This window comes from Berghia stephanieae, chromosome 6 (assembly GCF_034508935.2).
Source record: "Berghia stephanieae isolate SIO BIC M18660-M18661 chromosome 6, UCSD_Bste_1.3, whole genome shotgun sequence".
NCBI classification, from domain to species: Eukaryota; Metazoa; Mollusca; class Gastropoda; order Nudibranchia; family Aeolidiidae; genus Berghia; species Berghia stephanieae.
This window is the reverse complement of record NC_088365.1, coordinates 48,572,431-48,598,109: the sequence shown is the minus strand read 5'-3', so window position 1 is coordinate 48,598,109 and position 25,679 is coordinate 48,572,431. Positions and strand designations below refer to the sequence as shown.

General features: G+C 33.8%; 1 protein-coding gene across 2 annotated transcripts; it reads right to left on the bottom strand.

The window, feature by feature from the left end:
- Positions 1-381: 381 nt before the first annotated feature.
- On the bottom strand, positions 382-25,621 carry LOC144975171 (uncharacterized). 2 transcript variants are annotated; one of them, XM_078918968.1, is made up of 21 exons: positions 25,470-25,621; positions 24,662-24,731; positions 23,641-23,800; positions 22,816-22,882; positions 21,711-21,786; positions 19,972-20,067; positions 18,988-19,063; positions 17,728-17,911; positions 16,185-16,251; positions 15,350-15,416; positions 14,568-14,669; positions 13,292-13,390; positions 11,852-11,954; positions 10,011-10,064; positions 9,013-9,080; positions 8,041-8,225; positions 7,037-7,093; positions 4,244-4,304; positions 3,142-3,366; positions 1,885-1,959; positions 382-1,231 (listed from the first exon to the last, which is right to left on the bottom strand). In XM_078918968.1, the coding sequence occupies exons 2-21, from the start codon at positions 24,719-24,721 to the stop codon at positions 1,140-1,142; spliced, it is 1,974 nt and encodes a 657-aa protein (XP_078775094.1). In that variant the 5' UTR covers positions 24,722-24,731; positions 25,470-25,621; the 3' UTR covers positions 382-1,139. The 2 variants fall into 2 exon arrangements, with proteins under 2 accessions (XP_078775094.1, XP_078775095.1); XM_078918969.1 differs by having other exon boundaries at positions 25,448-25,607.
- Between the last annotated feature and the right edge of the window lie 58 nt (positions 25,622-25,679).

Below are 25,679 nucleotides of genomic sequence, written 5' to 3'. Positions count from 1 at the left end.
AGGATTGTCTCTTGACAGTAATTGTCTGTTGCTCATTCTCTTAACATTCATTGTTGTTCATGTGTTTAAAATCATCAGGTAAGTTGCTCAATAACCAGAGCTTTTTTGTAAACAAAGAATAGCAAGTGATATCAGCATTGGACAAAAGGAGAATCAAACACTAAATGACATGTCTGTCAGGCTGATAACATACAAGATTTAAGTTGATAGCGATTTCTCGTCATTTCAATATTTAAATTTATAAAGCTAATAATGTTTCACCATAAATTTCACCACTATAAGACCATTTTTGAGCTTCACTGAGCTTCACATATACGCTTCTTCAAAAATGAGATCATCTATAATGTTTTTTTTAAAAATCATGTAAGCATCATAGCCATATTTTTTTTCTTTTGCTTTGTGTTTCCTAATTTGTTCCACTGCTACTTTGGTAAGAAGATAGCAAATAAATTTAAAAAATAAAAGGTGATTGGTTACGTGATGTAAGTGGCCTTTACACAATGGGGATGATCTATATTACCTTTCCATGTGCTCGAGGTCATTGGTCACATTGATTAATGTGCTCAAAGTGACCCACATAATGAAACGTGTTCACAGCTAACATCACGATTGGCCATTTTATTCAGCTTGACACATGGGTATGTTTATAACTTTTGTAAACATAGCAGCGTGTCTACATTTGTTAAGGAATATCAACAAATCATGTGATTGATGACCTGGTTGGACGAAAACATGAATATAAATCACTCCCATTGAAACAATTACCTTTATCAACACCAGATTGTTTAAAAAAAAGGATTATTTTTTTCTGTATGTGTTTATGAATTATCAAAATCCCTGTATAAATTTATTAAAATAGAGGGTAAATTATAGAGGCAATAAAAAAAGGCTACAAAATTTTCTTCTTCAAATAAAGATCACACTTATGCGGTTTGTATTGCGACACTAAAGTCAGCTTTCTAGCTTTTTAAATATATGACTTGAATATAACGTACAGAAAACTAAAAACTCTCTCACGAAAATACAGGCCATTGGTTCGTAAACCAGCATTGTAAAAACACGAAAACGAGTATTAATGATAAAAAATAAAAAAATCGGGTGGCATCAGATGGCAAGTCAGGGCAGATCTGAAACAGGTTCTATTCATTAAGAGATGCCTTGACATCGCTTAGCATAGAGTTGATTTCCTCAAAGGCAGAACTAATATCATCACTAGATTTCACCTTGGGGCCTGGACGGAAGAGTTTAAAATATAATTTAAATACATAAGAGAAAAAAAAAAAAAAAATCAAACAAAAAACAACACTTAGAAAAAAAAATGATTACGCATGCTACATGAAAAAAAAACCCAAAACACAAAAAGTCATCAAATTCAGAAGAAGGGTTTTGAGTTTGAAAAATTCTCTGTTTGGTATTTTGTTGTTTTCCAAAGTTGTTATATTAATTTTTGTTCATTACTTTTTACAGTCCACAGCTTCTAACAGCTTAGTATCACTTTCAACTAAGATTAACCATAAATTCTAAATTTTCAGCATTTGATCACCCTGGCAAAACACCATTTTGAGGTGCTGGATTATATATGTGGTCTAGTGGTATGACATTCGCTTTCGGATCGGAAGGTCCTGGGTTTGAGCCTAGCTCTGCGCATAGTTGAGTCATTGGAGAAGGTGTAAAATGAGTACCTGGCCGATAACAGCATTGTCTCTGTCCGAAAAAGATTGAAATATTGCCTAACAGGCGTCATGTTCCGTCCTACATGTTAAATGTTGCTGTTGGCCATGGACCCAATGTAAAGCGCTTTGAGCATGTTAAGTAGATATTGCTCTATATAAAAGCTCAATTATTATTATATGCCTAAGATAATGAAAAAATTTCACCACTTACGAACTTCTGTTGCTTTTGGTGCCATCAACATTACATTTGAGGTTACTCCTTTTACAATGATAGTGTAAAGACCCTCTGAAAATGAAATTTCGAAGAAAAAAAAAACATTGCTTAATTGAGATTTTAAAAAAACAACAACCGATAATGATGGTCATAAGATAAAAAAATTGTGGTAAATAAACAAGTGACCTTCACCTCAATATCGCATAATATACGATTCTTTCATTTCTTTGTATTCATTACACAAGTTATTTTTATCATGCCGAATAACACTACAATCTTGCGAGTATGTGTTATTGCACGATGAAAAAAAAATAGTTTAATAAATACAAAGAAATGAAAGAGTACGTTTATTCCATCCCTCTGTGTAAGATTCTCAGATATTTCGTGACCAATTGTATGCTAGCAGTACTTCTATTTGCCATAATTTGTATTAACTCCATCTGCTTGAATGACAATTTGACCCAAAAAAGAAAAATTTGGATTTCTATTCATACGTACCAAAAGGTTATTTTAAATTTCAAATCAGCTGCCTTTTACACCATATTTCACACCAAAAAAATGTGTGAAAATATTCTGAAATCGTTGAATAAAATTTTTATTCAACGTATTCAAAGCACTATTCAACTATTACGTTTACGTAATTACTAAGAAATGATAGGGTTTTCCAATGGGAGGGGTGAATTTATACAATTTGTGAGGTTAAGAAGAGGATACAGGCAGGCTGGAATAATTGGAGGAAGGAAACTGAAGTTATGTGTGACAAACGAATATCCGCAAACCTGAAGGGGAAAATATATACAACAATTGTAAGACCAGCAATGTTATATGGACTCGAGACAGTAACTACAACAAAGAAACAATATAAAGAAGTTGAGGAGGCAGAAATGAGGATGTTGAGATGGTCACTTGGCTGGACAAGAAAAGATAAAGTGAGAAATGAACGAATTTGAAGGTTGATTGAAGTGAAGAATGTATCAATAAAGATGAAGGAAGATAGAATGAAATGTTTTGGACATGTAAAGAGACGAGAGAGGGAGTTAGTGGGAAAGAAAGTACTGGACTTACAATTAGCGAGAAAGAGGAAAAAGGGACGCCCAAAGACTAGATGGTTGGATAAGATAAAGGACAATATGAAAGAACTGGGCCTGGAGGAAGATGATTCTCTGAACTGAGATACATGGAGATGTGGCATTCATTATGGCAACCCTGCAAAATGCAGGATAAGCTGAAAGAAGAAGAATAAAAAGGTCGTACCTGGTGTTAGACTAATGTCCTTGAATGTTCCAATAGAGGCTTTTCTATCTCCATGCGACTCCATGCGGCAGCATGCATTACCTTTGACCTGGCCACCTTGAACTATGACCTGCAGCACTTCTGTGACTCCTGGGTCTGACTGAACAGTAAATGCAGGTATTGTCTCCTCTACGAATGTGCTTGTGACAGGGGGAGTAATCCACTTGAGAGTTTTCAACGGGTACACTGGGGAATGTACATAAAGAATATGACGACTGTAGTAAATATAGTGATAAAATGTAAATGATGATGATGGTGATGATGTTGATAATGATGATTATGGTGGTGGTGGTGATGATAATGATCATCGTTATCCTGATGATGATAATGATGATGATGATGGTGGTGGAGGTGACGATATTGATGATGATGATGTTAACCAATAACAACACACTAAACTGAAATGTTATCTTTTTTTTCACATTGTTTTCTTCTGATAATTTTGATTCAATCCTCTTGTTCTGATCCACACCAACTGATGTGTACATATATGCAGGTCGGACATCCGAACCTACTTATGGGCCTAGTTTAACATTGTTGTAATGGACAATATATTGTGTCAGTTTTTGAGATTTCCATTACAACAATGAGGCCATAAGGAATTGGGTTATCAGACCTGCAAATAAGTGCACGTTGACACCAACACAACACCAAATTCATAAGAAGAGTCAGAAATGTTAAGTGAATATTTTATTTATTTATTTTGGGGGGGGGGGGGGGGGGTACCCAGTAACTCAGTTGGTAGAGCACTCGCTTCACAATAAAGGGACCGAGATCGATCCCGGGTACAGTCGAGATTTATTCTGACCCTCCTGTCCACCCAGCAGTGATTGGGTAGCTGGTTCTGTTAGATCTGGTTGAAAGTACTTTGAGACAGACTATCATCCAATACAAAGGGCAGCAAGAAACTGCTATTGTCCGTTTCACGCTATAGAAACCGGGATAAACTCCGCCTCCATGGGTTGAATGGCTCGACTACTTTTTTTTGTCTGTGTGTGTGTGTGGTGGGGGGGGGGGGGGGGGGGGATGAAAAGAAATCCATCTCTAAAGGCAAATCACTCACTTTCTCTTCTTCCTCTGTAAATCATCTCGAGTAAACTTGCCTTCTTCTCATTATTGTCAACCTGATTTTAAAAGTAAATAAAGTAGAAATTAAAAATAAAAAAAAAGTAACAGCACAAGAGATATTTCCATGAAGAGTAACCAATGAATCACAATCAAAAGAAATAAATTCATTTATAATCTTGCTCTATAAATGTAGAAATTGTAAACAATAATAATAATAATAATAATAATAAATGACACTTGTTGAGCGTTTTCCATGAACCAAACATCTCAAAGCGTTTTACAGATAATCAATTACGTTACAAACACAGGCAGTCAAAATGAAATATTGAAACAAAATACACATGGCTTGTTAATTTTTATTTATTCATTTATTTGTTTGTTTGTTTATTTAGTTATTTATCCATTTATTTATTTATCTTTTAAACTTTAAATTGTCATGTGGATATAATTGTTTCCACTAATTTTATGATTTTGTAAGACTGGTTTGTAAATAAGTAAAATGCATGACAATTGAAATAATGTAAAATCATAATTTATCAGAGACTTATGTATGATTATTATCGTTGTTGCTTTCATGATTATTTTTGTCATTAAGATTGCATTGTACTATGAACTTTGTACATTAATGATTTATTCGATCATGACCAATTTTCAATTACCAGTATTCTATGATAGTATTTGTCGATTTTACATTGCCGTATTGATACATTTTTATTGACTTTCAAAGTTTTGTAAAACTGTCTGTGAAAGATACAATGCAAGCTATCTATATGAGATTCTGTAATTATAAACTATTGTAGAAGGTATTCAAAGGATAATTCCTATATTCAGCCCTCAGTAAGATAATATAAGATAAGATAGCTCAAATAATAGTATACAAACATTGCAGTCGGCACGGTGTAAAATGACTTAGAACACTGAACCCACTATTCTCCAATGTGTAATAAAGTGTAAATTATTCAAAAAAATACTTTCTGTGTAACATATATACTGATTTGGGAACAATGAAAGAGATTTTGTTTGCTTGTTTTTGTTTTTAAAAAAAACCCAAAAAACCAGGTTTGTAACACATTCCGGTCAGGAGCACAAGTTAAAAAGGAAGAAATTGGGAAAGTGAAAAAATTCAAGAATAACAATTAAGGTAAGGATCATTCAGTAGAATGCAGAACTCCACTACATGAGTGTTCATATTTACTCTTTAAAAAAAAAGAGAGGAAAAACTAATCCTGATTTTAAAGTAAAAAAAAAAAAGGTTGAGCTTTTATATAGCGCAACATCCACTAAACATGCTCAAAGCACTTTACAAGGGGTCCCTGACCAACAGCAACACCTTAACTTGTGGGACAAGAAATGACCTCTCTAAGGTGATATTACAATTTATTTCCGACATAGACGACGCTGCTAACGGCCAGGTACTCATTTTACACCCTGAGTACAGTGAGAGAATATGAGTAAAGAGTCTTTTCCAAGGACTCAACTATGCGCCGAGCAAGGCTCGAACCAAGGACCTTCCGATCCGAAAGCTAGTGTCATACTACTAGACCACATTGTCGCACTTTACTATGTAAGTAAATGATACAAACATTTATATAGCGCATTTAGATATATTCTGCACGTCGTTCAATGCGCTTCCCAGTAGTTCACTTATTACTCCAGCAAGCCATAGGGAACAAAAATATATTCCATACAGTAAAGCTCCCCTGTTGGCGTCCTTCTTTTTTGTGTTGAAACCATTACAATATCCGTCGTTACCTACAACCAGCATTCATTCATATCGGAGTCAAATGAGATAATATGTACCTTACCCTAGGACACAACGCGAGGTAAAAAGTTTTGCGAAAAAAAATGTGTCATCCTCTGATCACTGATCAAGCCAAAAATCATCTAATCATCATTCACATCGGAATCAACGGAGAACACATTATATGTGCCTTACCCTAGGACACAACGCGAGGTAAAGAATTTTGCAACAACAAAAATAATGTCATCCTTCGATCACTGATCACGCCAAATATCATATAATTTTGTGACAGGAAGAGAAATTTAATTAAGCACACCAGAAACGCTTCTAACTAAGCGATCATTCCACATTTATGTCAAGTATGCAAATGCTTATGATCAGTTAACAAAAACACATTAGTTTCTGTACGTATACATGTATAGATAGAATGAAGTTGACGTCACTCGGGTCTTTGTTATTGGTTTTTGTTTTATGTTTTTTTTTGTTGTTGTTTTTTTTTTTTTTTGCCACGTTTATGAGTAATTCTCACTAACCTGTATTAACCATATCACAAGATCACATAGCCGAACAATAAATTGAATAATTCAAAGGCTTCAGCTAAAATTAAAAAAAAAAGAGATGGAATTAGTTACGATATCAAGTATGGAGTCCAAAGGGGATCCCAATAGTTCAGTTGGTAGAGCACTGGCTTCACACACAAAGGGACTGAGATTGATCCCTGGTGCAGTCAAGATTTTTTTTCCTAACCCCCTTGTTCACCCAGCAGCGATTGTGTAGCTGGGTCTGTTAGATTTAGTGGAAAGTACTTTGCAATAGATCGGGGTCCTATCCAGAGGATAGCAAGTACTTGCTACTGTCCATTTCGTGCAATAGAAACCGGGATGGGATTAACTCCAGCTCCACGGGCCTAATGGCTCTGTAGGACTATTATGGAGTCCAGAATCTTAATTGATAACCTTTTGGACTAATACACTTTATGACTGAATTGATTGAGTCATATAACATAATATGTATATCATCTATAACACATGAGACAATCAAACTTGCCTTTTCATCAAGAAGTTCTAGAGGTACATCTAAGAAACTTTTCCAAGTATTGAAGTTCTGAGGAGTGATGGGAAATTTTTGTACAGACGTGTTGAACAGACATGATAATAAGTAAGCAAGTAACTAGCTGGTATAACGTATGTATAATGTGAAAGTAATAAAATGTGTAAATTGATTTGTATATTGAGTTTATAAATTCGTGTAAATAAGTTAAGATCAGCGAGAAAAAAATGGGGAATAGAAAAATATATATGTATTTCTTTAAAAATTGAATAAAATCGGATGGTTTTTCTATAAGATCAAAATTATATGAGCTGAAGTGAGGTCTATTCTTTACAACTATTTCTACTTTAAAAACCTGTTCAATGTTAAATTATCTTATTTAAAAAAAAAAAAATTTTTTAAAGGGTTTTATGGCGCTTGCAACACATTTAGGTTATATCAGCGCCAGTAAAAAGGAAGAAAATGGGATGGTAAAAGGTTATAAAATTACACATAAAGCACCCAAGAAAAAGTAAGACATAGGGGAACTGGGAACAAACAGGGATCAGATGTAGATTCCAAGAGTACACTATCAAAGTACTTAAGTTTGAGACCACCTATAAGTCTCATCCGGACACAAGCACAAAATCCAACAAAGAGGAATACACTCAAATGCTTACATTATAAATTCAAAATACGAGTAACAAATATAATAATACATAACAGAGAGATGATTTACAAGGAAAAAAATATCATCTCCCAAAACAATAACTATGCATTTGACTGTTTCCCTCCCAGCCAGGACTCCGGCCAGGGCCAGGACAAAACAAAGTAATCTCATTCCAAGACAAAGACAGAAGGCATGTTGGAAAACATATATAAGGGGATAGAAGACACAGTATGTACCTCCCTGCCCACTATGGGAGGTCAGGAACCCCACCCAGTTAAATTATCTAAAAAATAAAATCATATAAATTTTATAAATTAGTGTAAATAAGTCAAGTTCTGTGCTGAAAACCTACCAAATGAATAAAGTCATCAGCTAGTTTGTAGAGACCAGCCTCCTGTAATGTATCAGTGATTCGGCAGTCCACCCCATGCAATTCAATCCCCTGGAAACAAATGTAGGAGCCGCCATGATTGTCTACCAGGTACACCCTCAGGTAACGTGTCTGAAAAGTGAAGTCACCAAATTTCTGTGGGAAAGCTGTAGGGGATGTGAGTAAAACCGATAAATAGATTAATAAAATCAAGTGTAAAAGTTATGGTAAACTGAATTTCATGTTTAAAACAGATGTTAGAGATGTGAAACTTCTAGAGTGGTGATCAGATTTAAATAGCAGATTATGTGAATCTATGTCAGGCAAGTCGGTAAACATCCTATTAATAATAATAATAATAATAATAATAATAATAATAATAATAATAATAATAATAATAATAATAACAACAACAACAAACAACAATAATACATTGTATTTATTGAGTGTTCAACCACATCAAAAGGGCGTGCTCAGAGTGCTATACAGAAAGGTCAACACATTAATTCAGAAAAGAACAAAGTCTTAAGATGCTTTTTAAACATTTCTTCCGATGAACAATGCAATAATTCTTTTGAAGTTGGAAAATTTCTAGACAAAGAGCATCCTCCACATGACATGTAAGCTTATTTTTATATAGCGCAATATCCACTAAATGTGCTCTAAGCGCTTTACAAGGGGTCCTGACCAACAGCAACAAGTAACACGAAGAAAAAGACACGACACCTGTTAGGAAATTTACTTTTTTTTTTGACAGAGACAACGCTGTTAAAGGCCAGGTACTCATTTTACACCTGAGTATGGTGAGAGAATGTGTGTAAAGAGCCTTTTCCAAGGACTCAGCTATGCGCCGAGCGAGACTCAAACCCAAGACCTTCCGATCTGAAAGCGAGTGTCATATCACAAGACCACATACCCTTTGGAAACAGTTGGTCACATAGGACAAGTCCTCACCTTTTTCTTTAGGGTCGCTGCTACCTAAAGTTTCACACGTATGGGAGGAAACAGTGGACCAAGGACCTCTGAGGAATACAAGGAAAGTGGATCATTCAGCTGTCAATGTTTTTTTTTTTTTGTTTGTTTGTTGCTTTAGGTCTCTTCCAACACAATTGAGGTTATATGAGAGACCGCTGAAACAAAAAAACAAGCAATCTAACAAAAATAGTACAAATGTAAATCAAAATCATAACCTAAAGATATCTTAAGCTAAATTATAAATAACCAAGAACAAACAGGCAGAAGATTTACAGAAAAAAAAATATCCCCTGTCAAAAATACAATCACAAACCAAATAAGCAGGATAGGCTAGTAAAGAGAAGAAGAAACGACATCACTATCGGATCGTACACCCATGCGAACATCATAGGTATATGATTCAAGGGTGATGCTCCCATCCAACCACCCGCGTCAATGTTTTGTATTGAGTACAAACAATAATATGAATTGAGTACAGAAAGTAATATGAATTAAGTACAGACAATCATATGAATTAAGTACAAACAATAATATAATTTAAGTACAGAGAATAATATGATTTAAGTACAGACAATAATAAGTATTAAGTACATACAATACTATGTATTAATTACAAACAATAATATGTATTAAGTACAAACAATAATATGTATTAAGTACAAACAATAATATGTATTAAGTACAAACAACAATATGAATAAAGTATGATCAATGAAAGACTAAAGACGAATGAGAGATGAGAGGATGGAGTCATTTAGGTGAATACTAATCATTATTATTTGTTTCACAAATGAAAAATGATATAATTTCAAAAATAACAACAACAACAACAACAACAACAAAAATCTAAAATGCCATATCTCTGATCATATCAAATTTACATTCGTTTTTAAAAAATCTATTTGAACCCAGCATAATACCAGACTGAGATGTTAGTTCACATATTTCAGGATTTTTGTGAGACAGAAGATACTTACTCCATGTAGTCTGATATCTGGAGCTGAAATGTTTTCAACATCTGGGGACTGTTCCTGGAAAGTGAGATGAAACGACTTTAAAATAAAAAGTTTAGCAGTGTATTTTTCGACACAATAGAATTTTTTAAAAAGTGAAACTATGTTGCTAGAAGCTTTGGACTGTAAAAAGTAATATTATATCAATTTCATATGTCCTGTGGGAGTAATAAATGAAACATTGTGCAGTGAATTGAAAATGGTGCAACCATGCAGATGTGTGCAGTATAAATGTTTACATTTATCTTTATCAAGTGCTAGATAAATGCTAATCTTCTTGCAAAATCTATCGGCCAAAACCGATAAATCAATCACTGTTTGATGGTTGTTTTGTTTTTGTTTTTAAGGGTTTTATGGCTCTGAGGGCACATTTAGGTCATTTCAGCTCCAGTAAAACGGATGAAAATGGGATAGTAAAAAAATATATAGATTTACAATAGAAAGCGCACAAGAAAAAGTAAGATGAAGGGGAACGTTTCAAATAGGAATCAGATAAAAATTCCAAGAGCACACCACCGGTGTACTTAGTTTGAGATCATCTAAAGTCTCATCCAGCTACAAACACATGTCCCCACTAAGAAGAATACACTAAAATGTTTCAAACCATTATATGTTTAAAACACAAACTATAACAGTACGTAAGGGAGAGATGATTTACCTGTGAAAAAAATATCCTCTCCCAAAACAATACCTATACACTTGACTGTTTCCCTCCCAGTCAAGGACTCCAGCCAGGGCTAGGCCAAAGTAAGTAATCCAATTCCAAGACAAAGACAGAAAGCAACTAGGAAAACAGATATAATGGTTTAGAAGACAGCGTGACCTCCTGCCCACCATGGGAAGTCAAAGACCCCATTCAGAACACTTGATGGAGAGAGGGAACAGATAATAAAATCTGTTTTTACTCAGATTCCGAAACAGTCCAAGTTCATATGAATCTTGAGTTTTACCAATTCTGTTATGAGCACCTTCAAGGGGAGGAAGGGTGGATGGGGTGGGAAGGAGTGAACTCTTTTTCTGACGCTCAATTCTCAATTTTTTTTTGCCATTAGAAATATACAAAGAGCTGTTGTCTCTATTATCGCTATGCATGACACTGTCATTGTTTGCCTTTTGACTCTTAAGTACAAGAGTCAGCTGCAAATAGAAATAGTAGAAGTCCTTCAGAGCCATTAGGCCCATAGATCCAGAGTTTATCCTGGTTGGTTTCTATAGTGTGAAATGGACAATAGAAATTGCTGGTTATCATTTGGATAGGATGCTAGCCGATTTCAAAGTACTTTCTGCCAGATCTAACAGACCCAACTATGCAATCACTGCTGTGGGTGGACAGGGGAGGTCAGAAAAAATCTCGACTATACCTGGAATCGATCTCAATTCCTTTGCATGGGCAGCGAGTGCTCTACCAATTGAGCTATCAGGATCCCTATAGAAATAGAATAATACTTATTTACTGGTTAAATTGAAATGCATGACAGATCTGTAAAGAGTGTAAAGCACATTCATTGACCATAAGTGGTCACTCTTATTATATTATCTATAAGTGGCAGAGTGGTTAAGGCCTTGCACTGTGATCTGAAAGGTCCCAGGTTCGAGCACCGCTTCAGGCACTTTCTTTTTTGCTTTTACCTTGGGCAAGATTATTAACCCCTCCAATTTGCTCACTTGGACAACATGGGTGATTCCTGTTGACATCAAACATCCTGTTTCATGGATAATCTATATTCCTTCGTGGAGTGTCTAGGCAACAGTAACTTATGATGCTATAGCAGAAGGGTGTAATTTTTAAAAAAGTATAATCTTACCATCCCAGAATGGTAATGCCTGTGATGATATGATTGACTTGTAGATCCATAATGACCCAAGCGTTGTGTAAGACTGGAATCACCCAAAACGTACAAGGGTTGCCTGTTGGAAACACAATGATCAATTTAAAACATAAAATGAAAACCTGTTAAAGAAGACTTGAGTTTGAGGTTTTATATAGCGCAATATCCACTTAATGTGTTCAAAATGCTTTACAAGGGGTCCCTGACCAACAGCAACATTTAACACGTAGAACGAGACGTGAGGACTGTTAGGCAATAATACATTTTTTTTCCGACAGAAACAACGCTGTTAACGGCCAGATACTTATTATACACCTGAGTAAGGTGAGAGAATGTGAGTAAAGAGCCTTTTACCAGGACTCAACTATGTGCCAAGCGAGGCTCGAACTCAGGACCTTCCGATCCGAAAGCAAGTGTCATACCACTAGACACATAGCCACACAAAGATCGAAGCCAAGTATTTTTTGCCTTTGCTATTATTATATTATTAAGTAGACAGTCCGATTAAAAAAAAAAATAATACATAAATGATTCCGCTTGATCTACATTGTACTACTACTACTTGGTGGCTTTTGAAAAAGTTAACAACATGGCGTCATGAAAATGTTATAATAATCATTTCTTTGGTGCATTGATTTTACTAATTTCTCTATGATTACGTGACATCATTCCAATCAGTTTCTTTTTAAATTCTCTTTTTATTTTATGTAACCAACAAATTTAGGGACCAACCATATTCCTAAGTATATGAACTGTTATGAAACGTCACCTTCGTTTAGATATTTATCTCATTTATCATTTTGATATTTATAAAGTATTTTTTTATTAATGTATTTTTGTCTGTCTATCTATGTATTGTATTCTTAATTTCAAATATTGTAAACCAAATGACAAATTGCCATTATTTTGGACAATAAAGATTATATTATTATTATTATTATTATTATTATTATTATTATTCTTTATTATTATTATTTTATTATTATTATCATTATTATTATTATCATTATTTATTATTATATCATAATAATAATAATAATAATAATAATAATAATAATAATAATAATAATAATAATAATAATAATAATATAATAATAATAATATTATTATTGTTGAAAAGTAAAATAAAACAATTTTTATACTAAAATACTCTGCACTCGTTCATATTACTTCACACTTGCCAGTTTTCATGCATAATATGGGCTCATTTATTCATAATATTGCCCAATACTGTGCAGACATTATATACATAAGTATCATCTTAAAATTTTGCATCCATGTTCTTTAGACCCTAAAACTAAATGTGAACACTTATTCAATTTTTATATTCATGTAATTTACTATGTTCAGATCCTGACACCTTATACAGATTTGTATGGTTACATAGGTAAGGGTTAAATACAACGAGATTTTTACCATCTAACAGTTGCGTGTTGGGATTCTTCTCTGTGCAGGAACTACAATATTTCGGTCTGTTTTGTGTCCATGTTATGTCAGTAGGGATGGGTGGGTAATCTGTGGAAAGGAGAATTATAATGTATTCTTTCAAATGTTACAAAACCAGTGTTTTTGAAACTTGGCCTTGACACGGCCTAAGGAATGAAAGAGAATGGCTTAAAAATTGTGTTTTTTGGGTTTTTTTTAAATCTGCTCATTCAATTTTTGCCCTAAATATATGCAGAGATGAACTGAGGAAATATGATTTGACATTTAACTCATATGATTTAAAATCGTAAAAAAAATATGAGTAAAACAACTTTTACGGCTTGTGATATGACACTCGCTTTCGGATCGGAATGTCCTGTGTTCAAACCTCTCTCAGCGATTAGTTCAGTCCTAGGAACAGGCTCTTTACTCACATTCTCTCACCGCACTCCGGTGTAAAATGAGTACTTGGCTGTTAACAACGTTGTCTCTGTTGAAAAATTACTTGTTACACGTTGCTGTTGGTAAGGGACACCCTGTGAAGCGCTTTGAGCAAATTTAGTGGATATTGTGCTATATAAAAGCTCATATTTTTTTTTTATACCAAATATGACCTGAGGTTAAATAAATAAAATGAAAATAGAATGGAATCATTCCATAGACAAAAATTGTTTGTAAAAGATTTTCTCACTGAAGTGACAAATATATTTTTCACTGTGAACCTAATCAAAATCAATTGTGCGGCTATGTGGTCTTGTGGTATGACACTCACTTTCGCATCGGAAGGTCCAGGGTTCGAGCCTTGTGCTCGGCACATAGTTGAGTCCTTGAAGAAGGCTCTTTACTCACATTCTCTCACCGTACTCAGGTGTAAAATGAGTACCTGGCCGTTAACAGCGCTGTCTGTGTCCGAAAAATTGTAATATCGCATAACAGGCGTCATGTCCCGTCCTACATGTTAAATGTTGCTGTTGACCAGGGACCCCTTGTAAAGCGCTTTGAGCAAATTTAGTGAATATTGCGCTATATTAAAGCTCACTTTTTTTTTATTTACCAAATATGACCTGAGGTTAAATAAATAAAATGAAAAGAGAATGAAATCATTCCATAGACAAAAATTGTTGGTAAAAGATTTTCTCACTGAAGTGACAAATATATTTTTCACTGTGAACCTAATCAAAAGATTAAAAGTTGGTCTGCCATGCTCACTGCAAATCCAATCAACTTTTCAAAGAAGTGAAAAAACAAAACGAGCATTGATTCCTACTTTTAATGTGAGACAAAGGTCTTTTCGAGTCTGCATTGGCCGCTTGTTTTTGTGTTGATTGAATAGCTGTTTTTGGAAACCTTGGAGTGATGTTCTCAGATCCTGGAAAAAAAAAGAAAAATGAAAAGTGTCATAGTTTTGTTTATTTTCACCTCCACATAGCAGCCATGTCATGTATAAGGTAGATATTCTACCCTTGAGAAAGAGTCCAATTGCAATAAAATCCAAGCCTTTAACATCGTTCAGGTCATTAATCTGATTGCATACAGTAATACAATGTTGTTATTTATACGTTTACCACAGCAGACAAAATCAAATCTATATCATCTTTCTAAAAAAAATTGAATTTCAAGAAAAATAAGACCAAAAAAACCCCCAAAAACAAAAACAAACACAAATAAGCTGTTTCGACCTAAGTAAAAACAACCCAATATTCTTACTCCTTCGTAAATGAAGCATTTCAAAATAACAATGTATTTAAATTTTGAGAGAAGAAAAACAAAATCAAGACGTGGAGAAAAATAGCTTTTCCTATTTTTCCTCATCTCACAATGTTTTTGTTTTATTTATCTTAACAAAACCACTACCACATTATCTCATTTGTTTGTAGTGTTTCATTCATCCTGTTTTGTTGATAAAGGGGAAACCTGAAACATCCATTTTACCTGTTTTTGTATATTAAATTGAATTCAATTTTACATTGTTATTTATTTCTTCGAGGTTCGAGCAGCAACATTTACATTATCCATATAGTCACACCCCCCAAAAAACATATAAATTACCTGCTAACAAATGCCTCATCTTTTCAGAAGCTTCATCCGGGAGTGACTCGACAATGGACTCAGGCGTCTAAAATAAATAAAATAAGCATGGTACATAAGTAAAACAACTAAAAAAAAACAACAACATAGATTAGCTGAATTTCTTTTTGCTTTAAAAGTTTACCAATGACTAACAAATACATTCAATGTTTAGCATTGGAATTCTATATGTTCATAGCCGGACTGCCCCCCCCCCCCTCCCCCCCTTCTCATATATATAATTTATATATATCAAAAAAAAATAATTAAAAACACTTCCAGCATGACAACATTAAGAAGTATGTTCTGATTGAAAGATGGATGAAGTTACATGATTGCATTTATTATTGTTATTGTTACCCAACTAGAAACAAAAAAAAATACACAACAGAAATAAGTGTGTCCAATCGTCTTAAAATGGTCCTATGTCAGAGTCATGTTGATGCAAAAAATAGAATTTATAGTCTTACTTACTTACTAACTTACTTATCCGAACCAGTGACCAACTGAGCTCTAGCACTTCGGTCTAAGGGTTTATAGTAAAAAATATTAAATTTGGGTTGTTTCACGTTTTATTGAGAAGAATAAATAAATGAAAAGTTTCAATGAGAAATACAAACTTAGAGTGTTTAGCAATACAAGAAATAGTATTTATTTGCTGCCACAACAAAGAAAAACTTATCCCAAGTTACATGTTTGAAGCTAAAAATAGAATTTCCAGCACCTTGTTCATCCCGACATAATACCGTTTTGAGAAAAAGGGTTACAAATAACAATAAAACGTCTAAAAACTCTTAAATTTGTTTCCAAAATTTACCTCTTTTTTTAGATTGATCAAGTCAATCTTGGCCCCGAAGGAAATCAAAACTTTCACCACCTCATATCTGGATGGACGAGAGATGACACAGTAACGTTACAAATCTGTTCATATTTATTTCTTGCAGAAATTAAAAAAAATAATTGAGTTTTCATTCTACGACATATTTATAAATAATGCTAAAAGAAGTCAAATATCTTTGTTTGTGTGTTTGTTTTTACGGTGCTTGCAACACATATGAGCATTGGTAAACGTAAGAATATGGGATAGTCCAAAAAATTCTAGAATTGCAATTTTAAACTACCCAAGAAAAAAGTATGACAAATAGGAATTGATTCAAATAGGAAACAGATGTAGATTCAAAGAGCATATCATCAATGTAATTAGTTTGAAATTACCTATAAGTCTCATCTAGATACCTGGACAGGATTCTACTAAGAGGAACACACTCAAATGTTTTATGATATGTTCAAAACAAACATATAACGATATAACAGAGTTGAGTCATAAAAACATTTTTTTTTAAATTAACAAAAAAAAAAAAAGTAGAAATTGACAGAGGAAGAAAAAGGTGTTAGGTGATATACAAGAGGAAAAAAATCATTTTCGTCATTGCAAACCTAGTTCATCTAAAAAGGTCGTATTTCTTAAAGTATCTTAAAGTTTAAAATTGAAAAAATAAAAATATAATAACTGTTTAAACCTTATAAAACATTTTTTTTTTAATTAAAAAAAAAAAGTAGAAATTGACAGAGGAAGAAAAAGGTGTTAGGTGATGATAAATCACAACAATTTTGACGATCAAAATACAACACAAAATACTCAACATACCTGCATCCTAGCAGCCACATTGCAACAAAATAAAAATAAATAAATAATTATCATATAAATAAACATATGAGATATTGCCCCCCAAAGAATTAATTCATTGTTATCTTAAACATTGCAATAAAATAGAAATAAATAAATAGTTATCTAAAGAAACAATTGAGACATTACAAAAAAATATTTAATTCAGTGTTGTATAATAAGCAGGCAAAACATATTTATAATAAATTCTTACTCTATCAAACCAAATGTCATTTTTATTACTGTTTCCTCCTAACTAGTCCTTCATTATCCTTTTTCAAAATCTCTTTTTCATATTGTTTCAAATTTCTGTTTATATATCCACCTTACTTTTGTACTAAGTAAAGTTTCTGATCTTAATTACCTAAAATTGTCAGTCAGCCGCTGATGATGACCACCATCATTAAAAAAAAATTATTGGAGGAAGGGGGAAAGGAAGGGGGGGGGGGGGGGGGTCAGATGACCAATTGCTCCTCATTTCTTTTTTTTTTTATGGGCGCCATTCCCAATTTTCATTTTATACTTGACTTCTTCCACAAACTAAGGTGTTAAGGTCAGCGAGATATCAAATAATGAGGGAAGATGCAATTAATTCTTTCACATCCAAACAATTTTTGAAACCGTTCTAGCCTAAACGATTCAGAAAGCAAACTGGGTTAAATGAACCAAAACGCCCTCATCTCTTCCAACTCACCGACAATATCTGACAGCCTCGTGTAGTGCAAACGTTCCATGGTTGTCATCCATATTGTTAGGACTGATGCCTAATTCCAGTACAATCTCAACTGTTTTGACAAACCCTCTGATCGACGCCTCCACAATAGCTGTGTTGTTGTTCCTCAAAGTAGGTGCGTAGTCTAGCAAAGCTTTCAGACCATCTGGAAATGGAAAATATAAAAAAACATAAATGAATCAATGAATGAAACCAAACCAGTATGAAACAGTGCCATACAAAGCAAGAAAGGAAAATACAAGAAAAAGAAAAAATCATCCCCAAAAATCAGACTTCCTTGACTGGGGATGGAACCTCAGACCTCCTGATTACCAGTCTGTTCAGTAATTGGAAGGTCTGAGTTCGATCCTTAGTCGAAGAAGACTGATTTTTTGGTTTTTTTTTTTTTTTTGTATTCTTCTTTCTTGCTTTGTCTGACACTGTTTCATACATAATTTTTCAGATCTTTATCTTACACCAGTGTTTGCCCCTTAATTTGTTACGTTGTTACAAACCAAACCAGTGTTTCCATGTGTATCAACCACAGATTTTATATTCTACTGTCAATTCATTGAAATTGGAGAATCAATAAGATTTTATAAATTTTCATTTATAGATCATATTCAGTTTTTCTTTTCAAACCTCAAGAAATCATCAAATTGTGAAATTATTCCAGTGAGCAATACTTGTTATCTGAATTCATAAAATTTGCATTCAATATATAGCCATAAATGTACATACAAGATCAATGCATTAAAAAGAAGAACACATTTATAGAATTCTAAAAAGGGTTTCATTATAAAAAAAAGTCTGAGAAAATTAACTATAAGACTTAAAAAACTACTGAAATAAACCTTTTTTCTACAACAATATACAGAACTGGCATCCCTACGAAAAAAAAACCAAAACAAAACAAAACAAGACAATGACTGAGTCAAACATTATCCCTAACATGCGAAATTCTCTTTTAAAAGACAAAGTAGTGAAAAAGTGGAGTATTATAATATATGGAGTGGTGGATAGCTCCTATGGTAAGGTCATGCTCTCCCCGGCCAGGCGGAGTTGTCGTACCAGTAAGGTAGCAGTTTCGAGCCCCCATCACCCATGCAAAATTTTTATTCTCTATTGTCTTCTGGCGCTTTCCAACTCACTTCATTTCTTGAATATAATAATATTAACATTTTATCTTTATATTAGCAACAATAAGAGGCAATGTCCTATAAAAATGATACAACCACTTACCATTATGGCCATACATCGCAGCTAAATCAAGAGCTGTGTGGTTAAATTTGTTTTTAATCCAGACATTGGTACCTGCCTGACAAAATACAAAACAAAAAAAAGAAAAAAAAAAGTCTATTGAAAGGAATGCTATGATTAGCCTAGAACAACAGAAATTTGTGAATAAAAATTTGGTCTTTCTCAGTAACAAAAAATACCTAGTATTTGTGACAAAGCTATGGAACATGGTCATAAGACACGCAAAAAAATTATTAGAGATCCAAGAAGCAGAGGGCATGCTGACAATCGCACAATCCAGGGCAAGCGTCCTTGAGACTGTGTAGCCAAGATCACAATCATCCATTGGAAACTGTTTTTTTTAATATATTAGACCTCTTTTACTTAAAAAAAATAATATCAAAGCAAGATTATAAGGTTTATCATGGAAAAAATAAAGATAAGTATTGAATTGTAAGCTTCAATTTATTAGATGAAGACAGATACTGAGGATGTTTCGGGTTTCCAATTTATCAACAAAACATGATGAATGAAACACTAAGGATGAATGAGATAATATGTATGAAGGTTTATCATCTAACACTGACATAACTAAAAATGGCTTGAATTCTATCTAAAGTGTGAGGAAAGTGATCACATCCAGACCTGCCTTTTTGAAAATCTAAAAATTTGTAGTTCTTAGAATATAAAAGATGGTGACCACTATAGTTAACTGTAAAAATCAACAATATAATCTCACAAGGATTAGACAACATTTCGAAAAACATTAAAATTGTAGTCTCGCACCAAATTGTCATTTTTTATTTGTTCTAATGATAATGAGTTAAAAATGCTTACTTAGTTCTAAAAATGAAGACAAAATTTCTTATTTCTACAAACTTTTTGGAGTCGAAAGCAGGTCTGTCATACGAGTTATGAAAAAAATTTGTGATAGCCGTCTCGTCCTGAAAAGCGTTGAATTTAGGTATAAAACAAATTTGGTGTTACCTCTATGAGTTTCTTGATGATGTTTTCACTATTTTCAATTCTGGACTGACAGGCAATATGGAGAGCAAGATTTCCGTCCATGTTCTCTGTATTCACCTGTAACGAATATCAATCAGGACACAGTTATATGAGAGCAGCTGGAAATCGAGAATATGAGAAAATTTTTAATCGGAATGTAAAATTTAAAAAAATAAAAAACAAACCCAAAAACAATTGTGATGTTACCAGGTAGTCTAAATAATGCGATTATGTAGGGATGAACCAGAAAACGAAAAAGTGACTTGAAAATGGAAGGCAGGTTTTCCAAGACTAGTTGAGTCGCTTTTTCTACTTTTTGAGATTTTTAATTGAGCTTTTATATAGCGCAATATCCACTAAACATGCTCAAAATGCTTTACAAGGGGTTCCTGACAAACAGCAACACGTAACATGTAGAATGTAGAAATCGTCTGTTAGGCGATATTACAATTGTTTTTCGACACAGACATCGCTGTAAATGGCCAGGTACTCATTTTACACCTAAGTAAGGTGAGAGAATATGAGTAAAGAGCCATTTCCAAAGACTCAACTATGTGCCGAGCGAGGCTTGAACCCAGCACCTTCCGATCCAAAAGACACAAGACCACATAGATTTTTCATACATGAGCTAAATTGATACTTAAAACTTTATATTGATCATCAATTGACACAAAATATTTCCTTAGATTAATATGAATTTGAAGTTTAATCAGAATAGAATGACAGACTGGATTAAAAATTTCAGGGGAAATAATCTTCAATAACTCAAAAAGGGGGAAAACCGGGATAAGGAGTTTTGGAAAAAAAAACACCCTTCAATCGAAATATCCAGAAATTAATAATGATAATAAAATTGAATAGAAGCTTCCATTCAATTTACAAAAAGAGACGCATCTTTTAATTGTTATTTATTTCTTCAAAGTTTAAACAGCAACATTTGCATTAGAACCAGATTTAGGAAATCTGAATTTTTAGCGCTTTAAGAAACTATACCCTGTCTCCTCAATAAATGGAATAAGCCTAACCCAAGTCTCACATTTTTGACTGACCAAACAGAGTCCATCATAACCATTTGGCCCATGGAGCTGGAGTTTATCCATGTTACTATAGCGTGAAATGGACAATAGCAATTGCATGTCAACCCTTGGATAAAATGTTACTTTATCGCCAAGTACATTATCCCAGATCTAACAGATCCAGCTACTCAATCACTGCTGGGTGGATGTGGAGGGTCAGAAAAAATCTCCATTTCACCAAAGATCGCCCCTTTGCATGTAAAGCGAATGCTCTTTTTATGTTAGGAATAAAATTTTCAAATCTAAATCATCTCAATGTGATACCAATCTGAGGCAATGGGTCACAGTTATCCATTCTTTTATATTTATATTACTAATCACAGTTTAACTAGATCCTTCAAGACTCTAATTTCTCCCTCTCTCTCTCTCTCTTTTTTTTCTTCTCACAAACACATGCACACTCTCACTTTTCTCCCGCCCCTCTCTTTTTCTTTCTCTCTCTCTCTCACACACGCTATCTCTTTTTTCTCTTCCCCCCCCCCTCTCTCTCTCTCTCTCTCTCTCTCTCTCTCTCTCTCTCTCTCTCTCTCTCTCTCTCTCTCTCTCACACACATATACAAACAATAGAAATACATACAAACAGTAAAAAACTCAATTTTTAAAATATTTTTTGGGGAAAACGCTATTGAATGATCATAAATTCACCTGTGCGCCATTCTGTATGAGCATTTCCATGATGTCACAGCGATCAATAAATACTGAAAAGTGTAAGCATGTATTCCTGCAATAATAAGGAAAGAAAGAAACAGGTTTGTCTTTATAAATTAATCGATGTAACGTATCTCATGTTTAAATCTCAAAACCGTTTCAATCATGAAAATTTTACTTCATAAAAATGTAGTAATTTGTGAGTCTTTTACTTAAAAATAAATTCGAGACAAAAGGAAGACCAAGGTCAACCTGGAGGAGAGACCTTCTGGTAGAGCTGGAGAAATCTGGGATGCACTGGCAGGAGATGGAAAGACTCGCCAATGACAGAAGAGGATGGAAAATTTTCATTTGTGGTCCATACCCACTGTGGGATGAGGACTGAACAAGTAATTCGAGATAGACAGTTTTCCAACTGATGTAAGACCTGACAACTTTTCACAGACAAATTCTCGGGGAAATTTGTGACTTGAATGAAGATGTGATGGTAACGACAAAGACGATGATGATGATGAAGGTGGTTGTTGTGAATGAGGTGGTAGTGGAGGAGAAATTAATGGTGGTGATGACGATGATGAGTATGAAAATGATGGATAACAAAATATGATCCAAATCTGGAAAATAGCTTGCTAATCGGGAAACCGGGAATGAAAACGAATACAGAGAATTTCCAAATAAAATTGGGAGAGTTGGCAGCTCTGCTATTTATAAATGTTTGACGTTTAGAACAAAATCTAATTGACTGGAGGAATCACAATGGTGATTAGAGTGATACTAAGCTGTCAGAAGCTGTGGACTGTAAAAAGTAATGAAAATGCTTCAAAAAAGAACAAAATACCAAACATGGAACGTTTCAGGCTCAAAACCCTTAGTTAGACAATAGCAAAAACAATAAAAACATTAATACATTACTTAAAATCCCAAAAGACAGCAGAAAAATATTGGTTATTATAATGATGATGACAATGGGAATGATGATGACAATGAGAATACTGCTGCTGCTGCTGCTGAGGATGATGATGATGATGATGAAAACAAAAAAATGTGAAAGAAAGTTATAAACTCCTACTAGTAGTTTATAAAACCCTGCAGTTTTACTTACCCTTTCAAATCCCTGGCAGTAATATCAGCACAGTTAAAAATCAATCTTTCTGCAATGCTCTTGTGTCCTAAAAAGAGGATAAAAGAAAATCCTTATGTTAAAAATATAAAATTGCTTGTAACCTTGATATCTGGCAAAGAGCTAAAATGATACTGACAGAATGATATATAAGAACAATTAGGGAGCAGGCACTGGGAGATAAAGATATGAAAAAGTCTGTATGAAACACTGCCATATAGAGCAAGTAAGAAAAATGAAAAAAAACCCCAAACAAACAAACAAAAAAACATCCCAAAAAAGATTACCAATGATCAGGAGATCTGAGGTTCGATCCCGAATCGAGGAAGACTGATTTTGTGGGATGTTATTTTCTCTTGTATTTTTCTTTCTTGCTTTCTCTGTCACTGTTCCATACACATTATTTAACATCTTTATTTTGACAAAGTGATACATAAAGTTCATAAAGAGTTAAATGATCAAGTGGATTATAGCATTTCCACGATTTCACAGTGCTCAAAGCACTCATTTCAATATGTTTCACTTATTCCTCCTGAAGGTCAAATGAATAAATATTTTATGTTTTTCTTATTCAATACAAGTCACCTGTTAAGCACCTTGTTGTGCAATAATAATACTACTACTAATAATAAACTCTTATAGAGTGCATGGTATCCTGAAACCATGAGGTTCTTGGCACTCTTAAACTATCCGTCACTGACTACAGCAAAGTAAACATTCTCCTGATGATGCTCATAAGATGTCAGACTAAGTAAATTTCTGTGCAACCTGGAAAGAGTTTAACAAAATACAGTATCAAAATCATACCACTCAGGACAGCAAGCAACAGAGGCGTATTTCCCGTCTTTGGTTCGACAACATTGACATTGATATGACGTAGCTCTACACGAATCTTATCCTCGGATTGACCAGTTTGCCAACACAGACTCTCATTGGTACCACGCTTCACAGTAGTAGACAACAGTTTCTGTAAAAATATACATTTAAATAAATTTTAAAAAGGTAAAGAATACAGACTTTCATTGGTACTACACTTCACAGTAGTTGACAACAGTTTCTGTAAAAATATACATTTGAATAAAAAGGTAAAGAGCACACTTTCATTGGTACCACTCTTCATGGTAGTTGACAACAGTTTCTGAAAAAAATATGCATTTGAATTTTAAAAAAGTAAAGAACACAGATTTTCATTAGTACCAAACGTCATGGTAGTTGACAACAGTTTCGGAAAAAAAATGCATTAAAAAAAAACATGTAAAGAAGAACATTAAGTTCTGTCATGGTTGAGAGTTTGTTTCAAAAATTTTGAATTGAAGTGTTCAAATACACACATAATTTATACTCTGTTAGAATGAGCCCTCTAAATCTTGATTCCACCAGCACCACCAGAGGACACAGATTCAAACTCTCCAAGGAAAGGTGTTTTCTAAACCTTAGGCAGAACTTTTTCTCAGTTCGGGTAGTCGACAAATGGAACCGCCTGCCTGCAACAGTTGTCGATGCCCATTCATTGCAGGCATTCAAGTGCCGTCTTGATGCTCATTGTGAAACAGAAAAATACTGTTTGTAAAGTTAAATTCAGACACCTCCTTCCACTATGTGGCATGCCCAGTTTTGAGAGACTTGAATTAAATACGTTCACGAATGCACAAGAGCAGATAAAAGGCTGTAAAAGCCTACATAAATCTGGACTTATATTATATCATATATCATATCAATATGTTTGCTATTATTAGCACATTGTGGCGTGATTGATATGGTTCTCATTAAAGGGCGTTGATATCTGATCTTAGAATCTTCATTAGTGTTGGCATGCACGTATTCTTACCTGCACTTTACCCACATCTCCGTCTTTGACAGCTTTCAGTAGATCTGTTTCTTTTCCCATGATGCTTTAGCTGTTGATAATGAAACAAATAGAAAAAACGGAAATAAATATAGTGATCATCCATATATATATATATATATATATATATATATATATATATATATATATATACATTATATATATATATATATATATATATAATATATATATATATAATTATTTTAATATTTACCACAATGTTTGAGACAGTCTACATTAATGTTTCAAGCCCAATTAGCCATCGTCAGGACTGTGTGTTACATGAGTTGACTGTTGTTGTATGTTGTTTATTAAAATAATAATTCGCTCCATTGCTACATGTCGAGCACTTCTCGTACCATATTTGTATCAAACACGATTCAATATATATATATATATATATATATATATATATATATATATATATATATATATATTGTATATATATATTCTATAGGTATATAGCGATGCCCAAACAAACTCAGTACAATTTTATTTTTAACGTAACAGTATTCTGTCTGATAGCGTTAGACATGTACAGTCCAAAGCAGGATGAGCTGAGTCAGTCTGATTTGAGCAAAACAGAATTTCTTATGAACCCTTCTTCTGTTTCTTTATCAGTTCCTCCCACTGCCCACTGTGTTGCACTGCGCACGCACATTGGAATATGAGTCCGAATAGTCAGGGGGGACTATTCAGACACGAGTCCGAATTGCCACTTCTTTAAATTTTTAAAACAACGTAGGGCAAGGAAAATACATTATTTACCATGTAATCATCAACAACATACAATTAAGTCCAGACAATGAGTCACCGACTGCATAAATGAGAATATTAGAATGGTATTTCAACAACGACAAATCGTGAACAAGGAAGAGAGACACTGCATCTTTTCGGAATTTTTGTCGTCTCTACTACTCAACTCTCCGTAAACAATCCAAGGGAGGGCACTCGAACACGACAAAGAGAGTTATTTTTCTTCTCATTTGTTTACTTCATG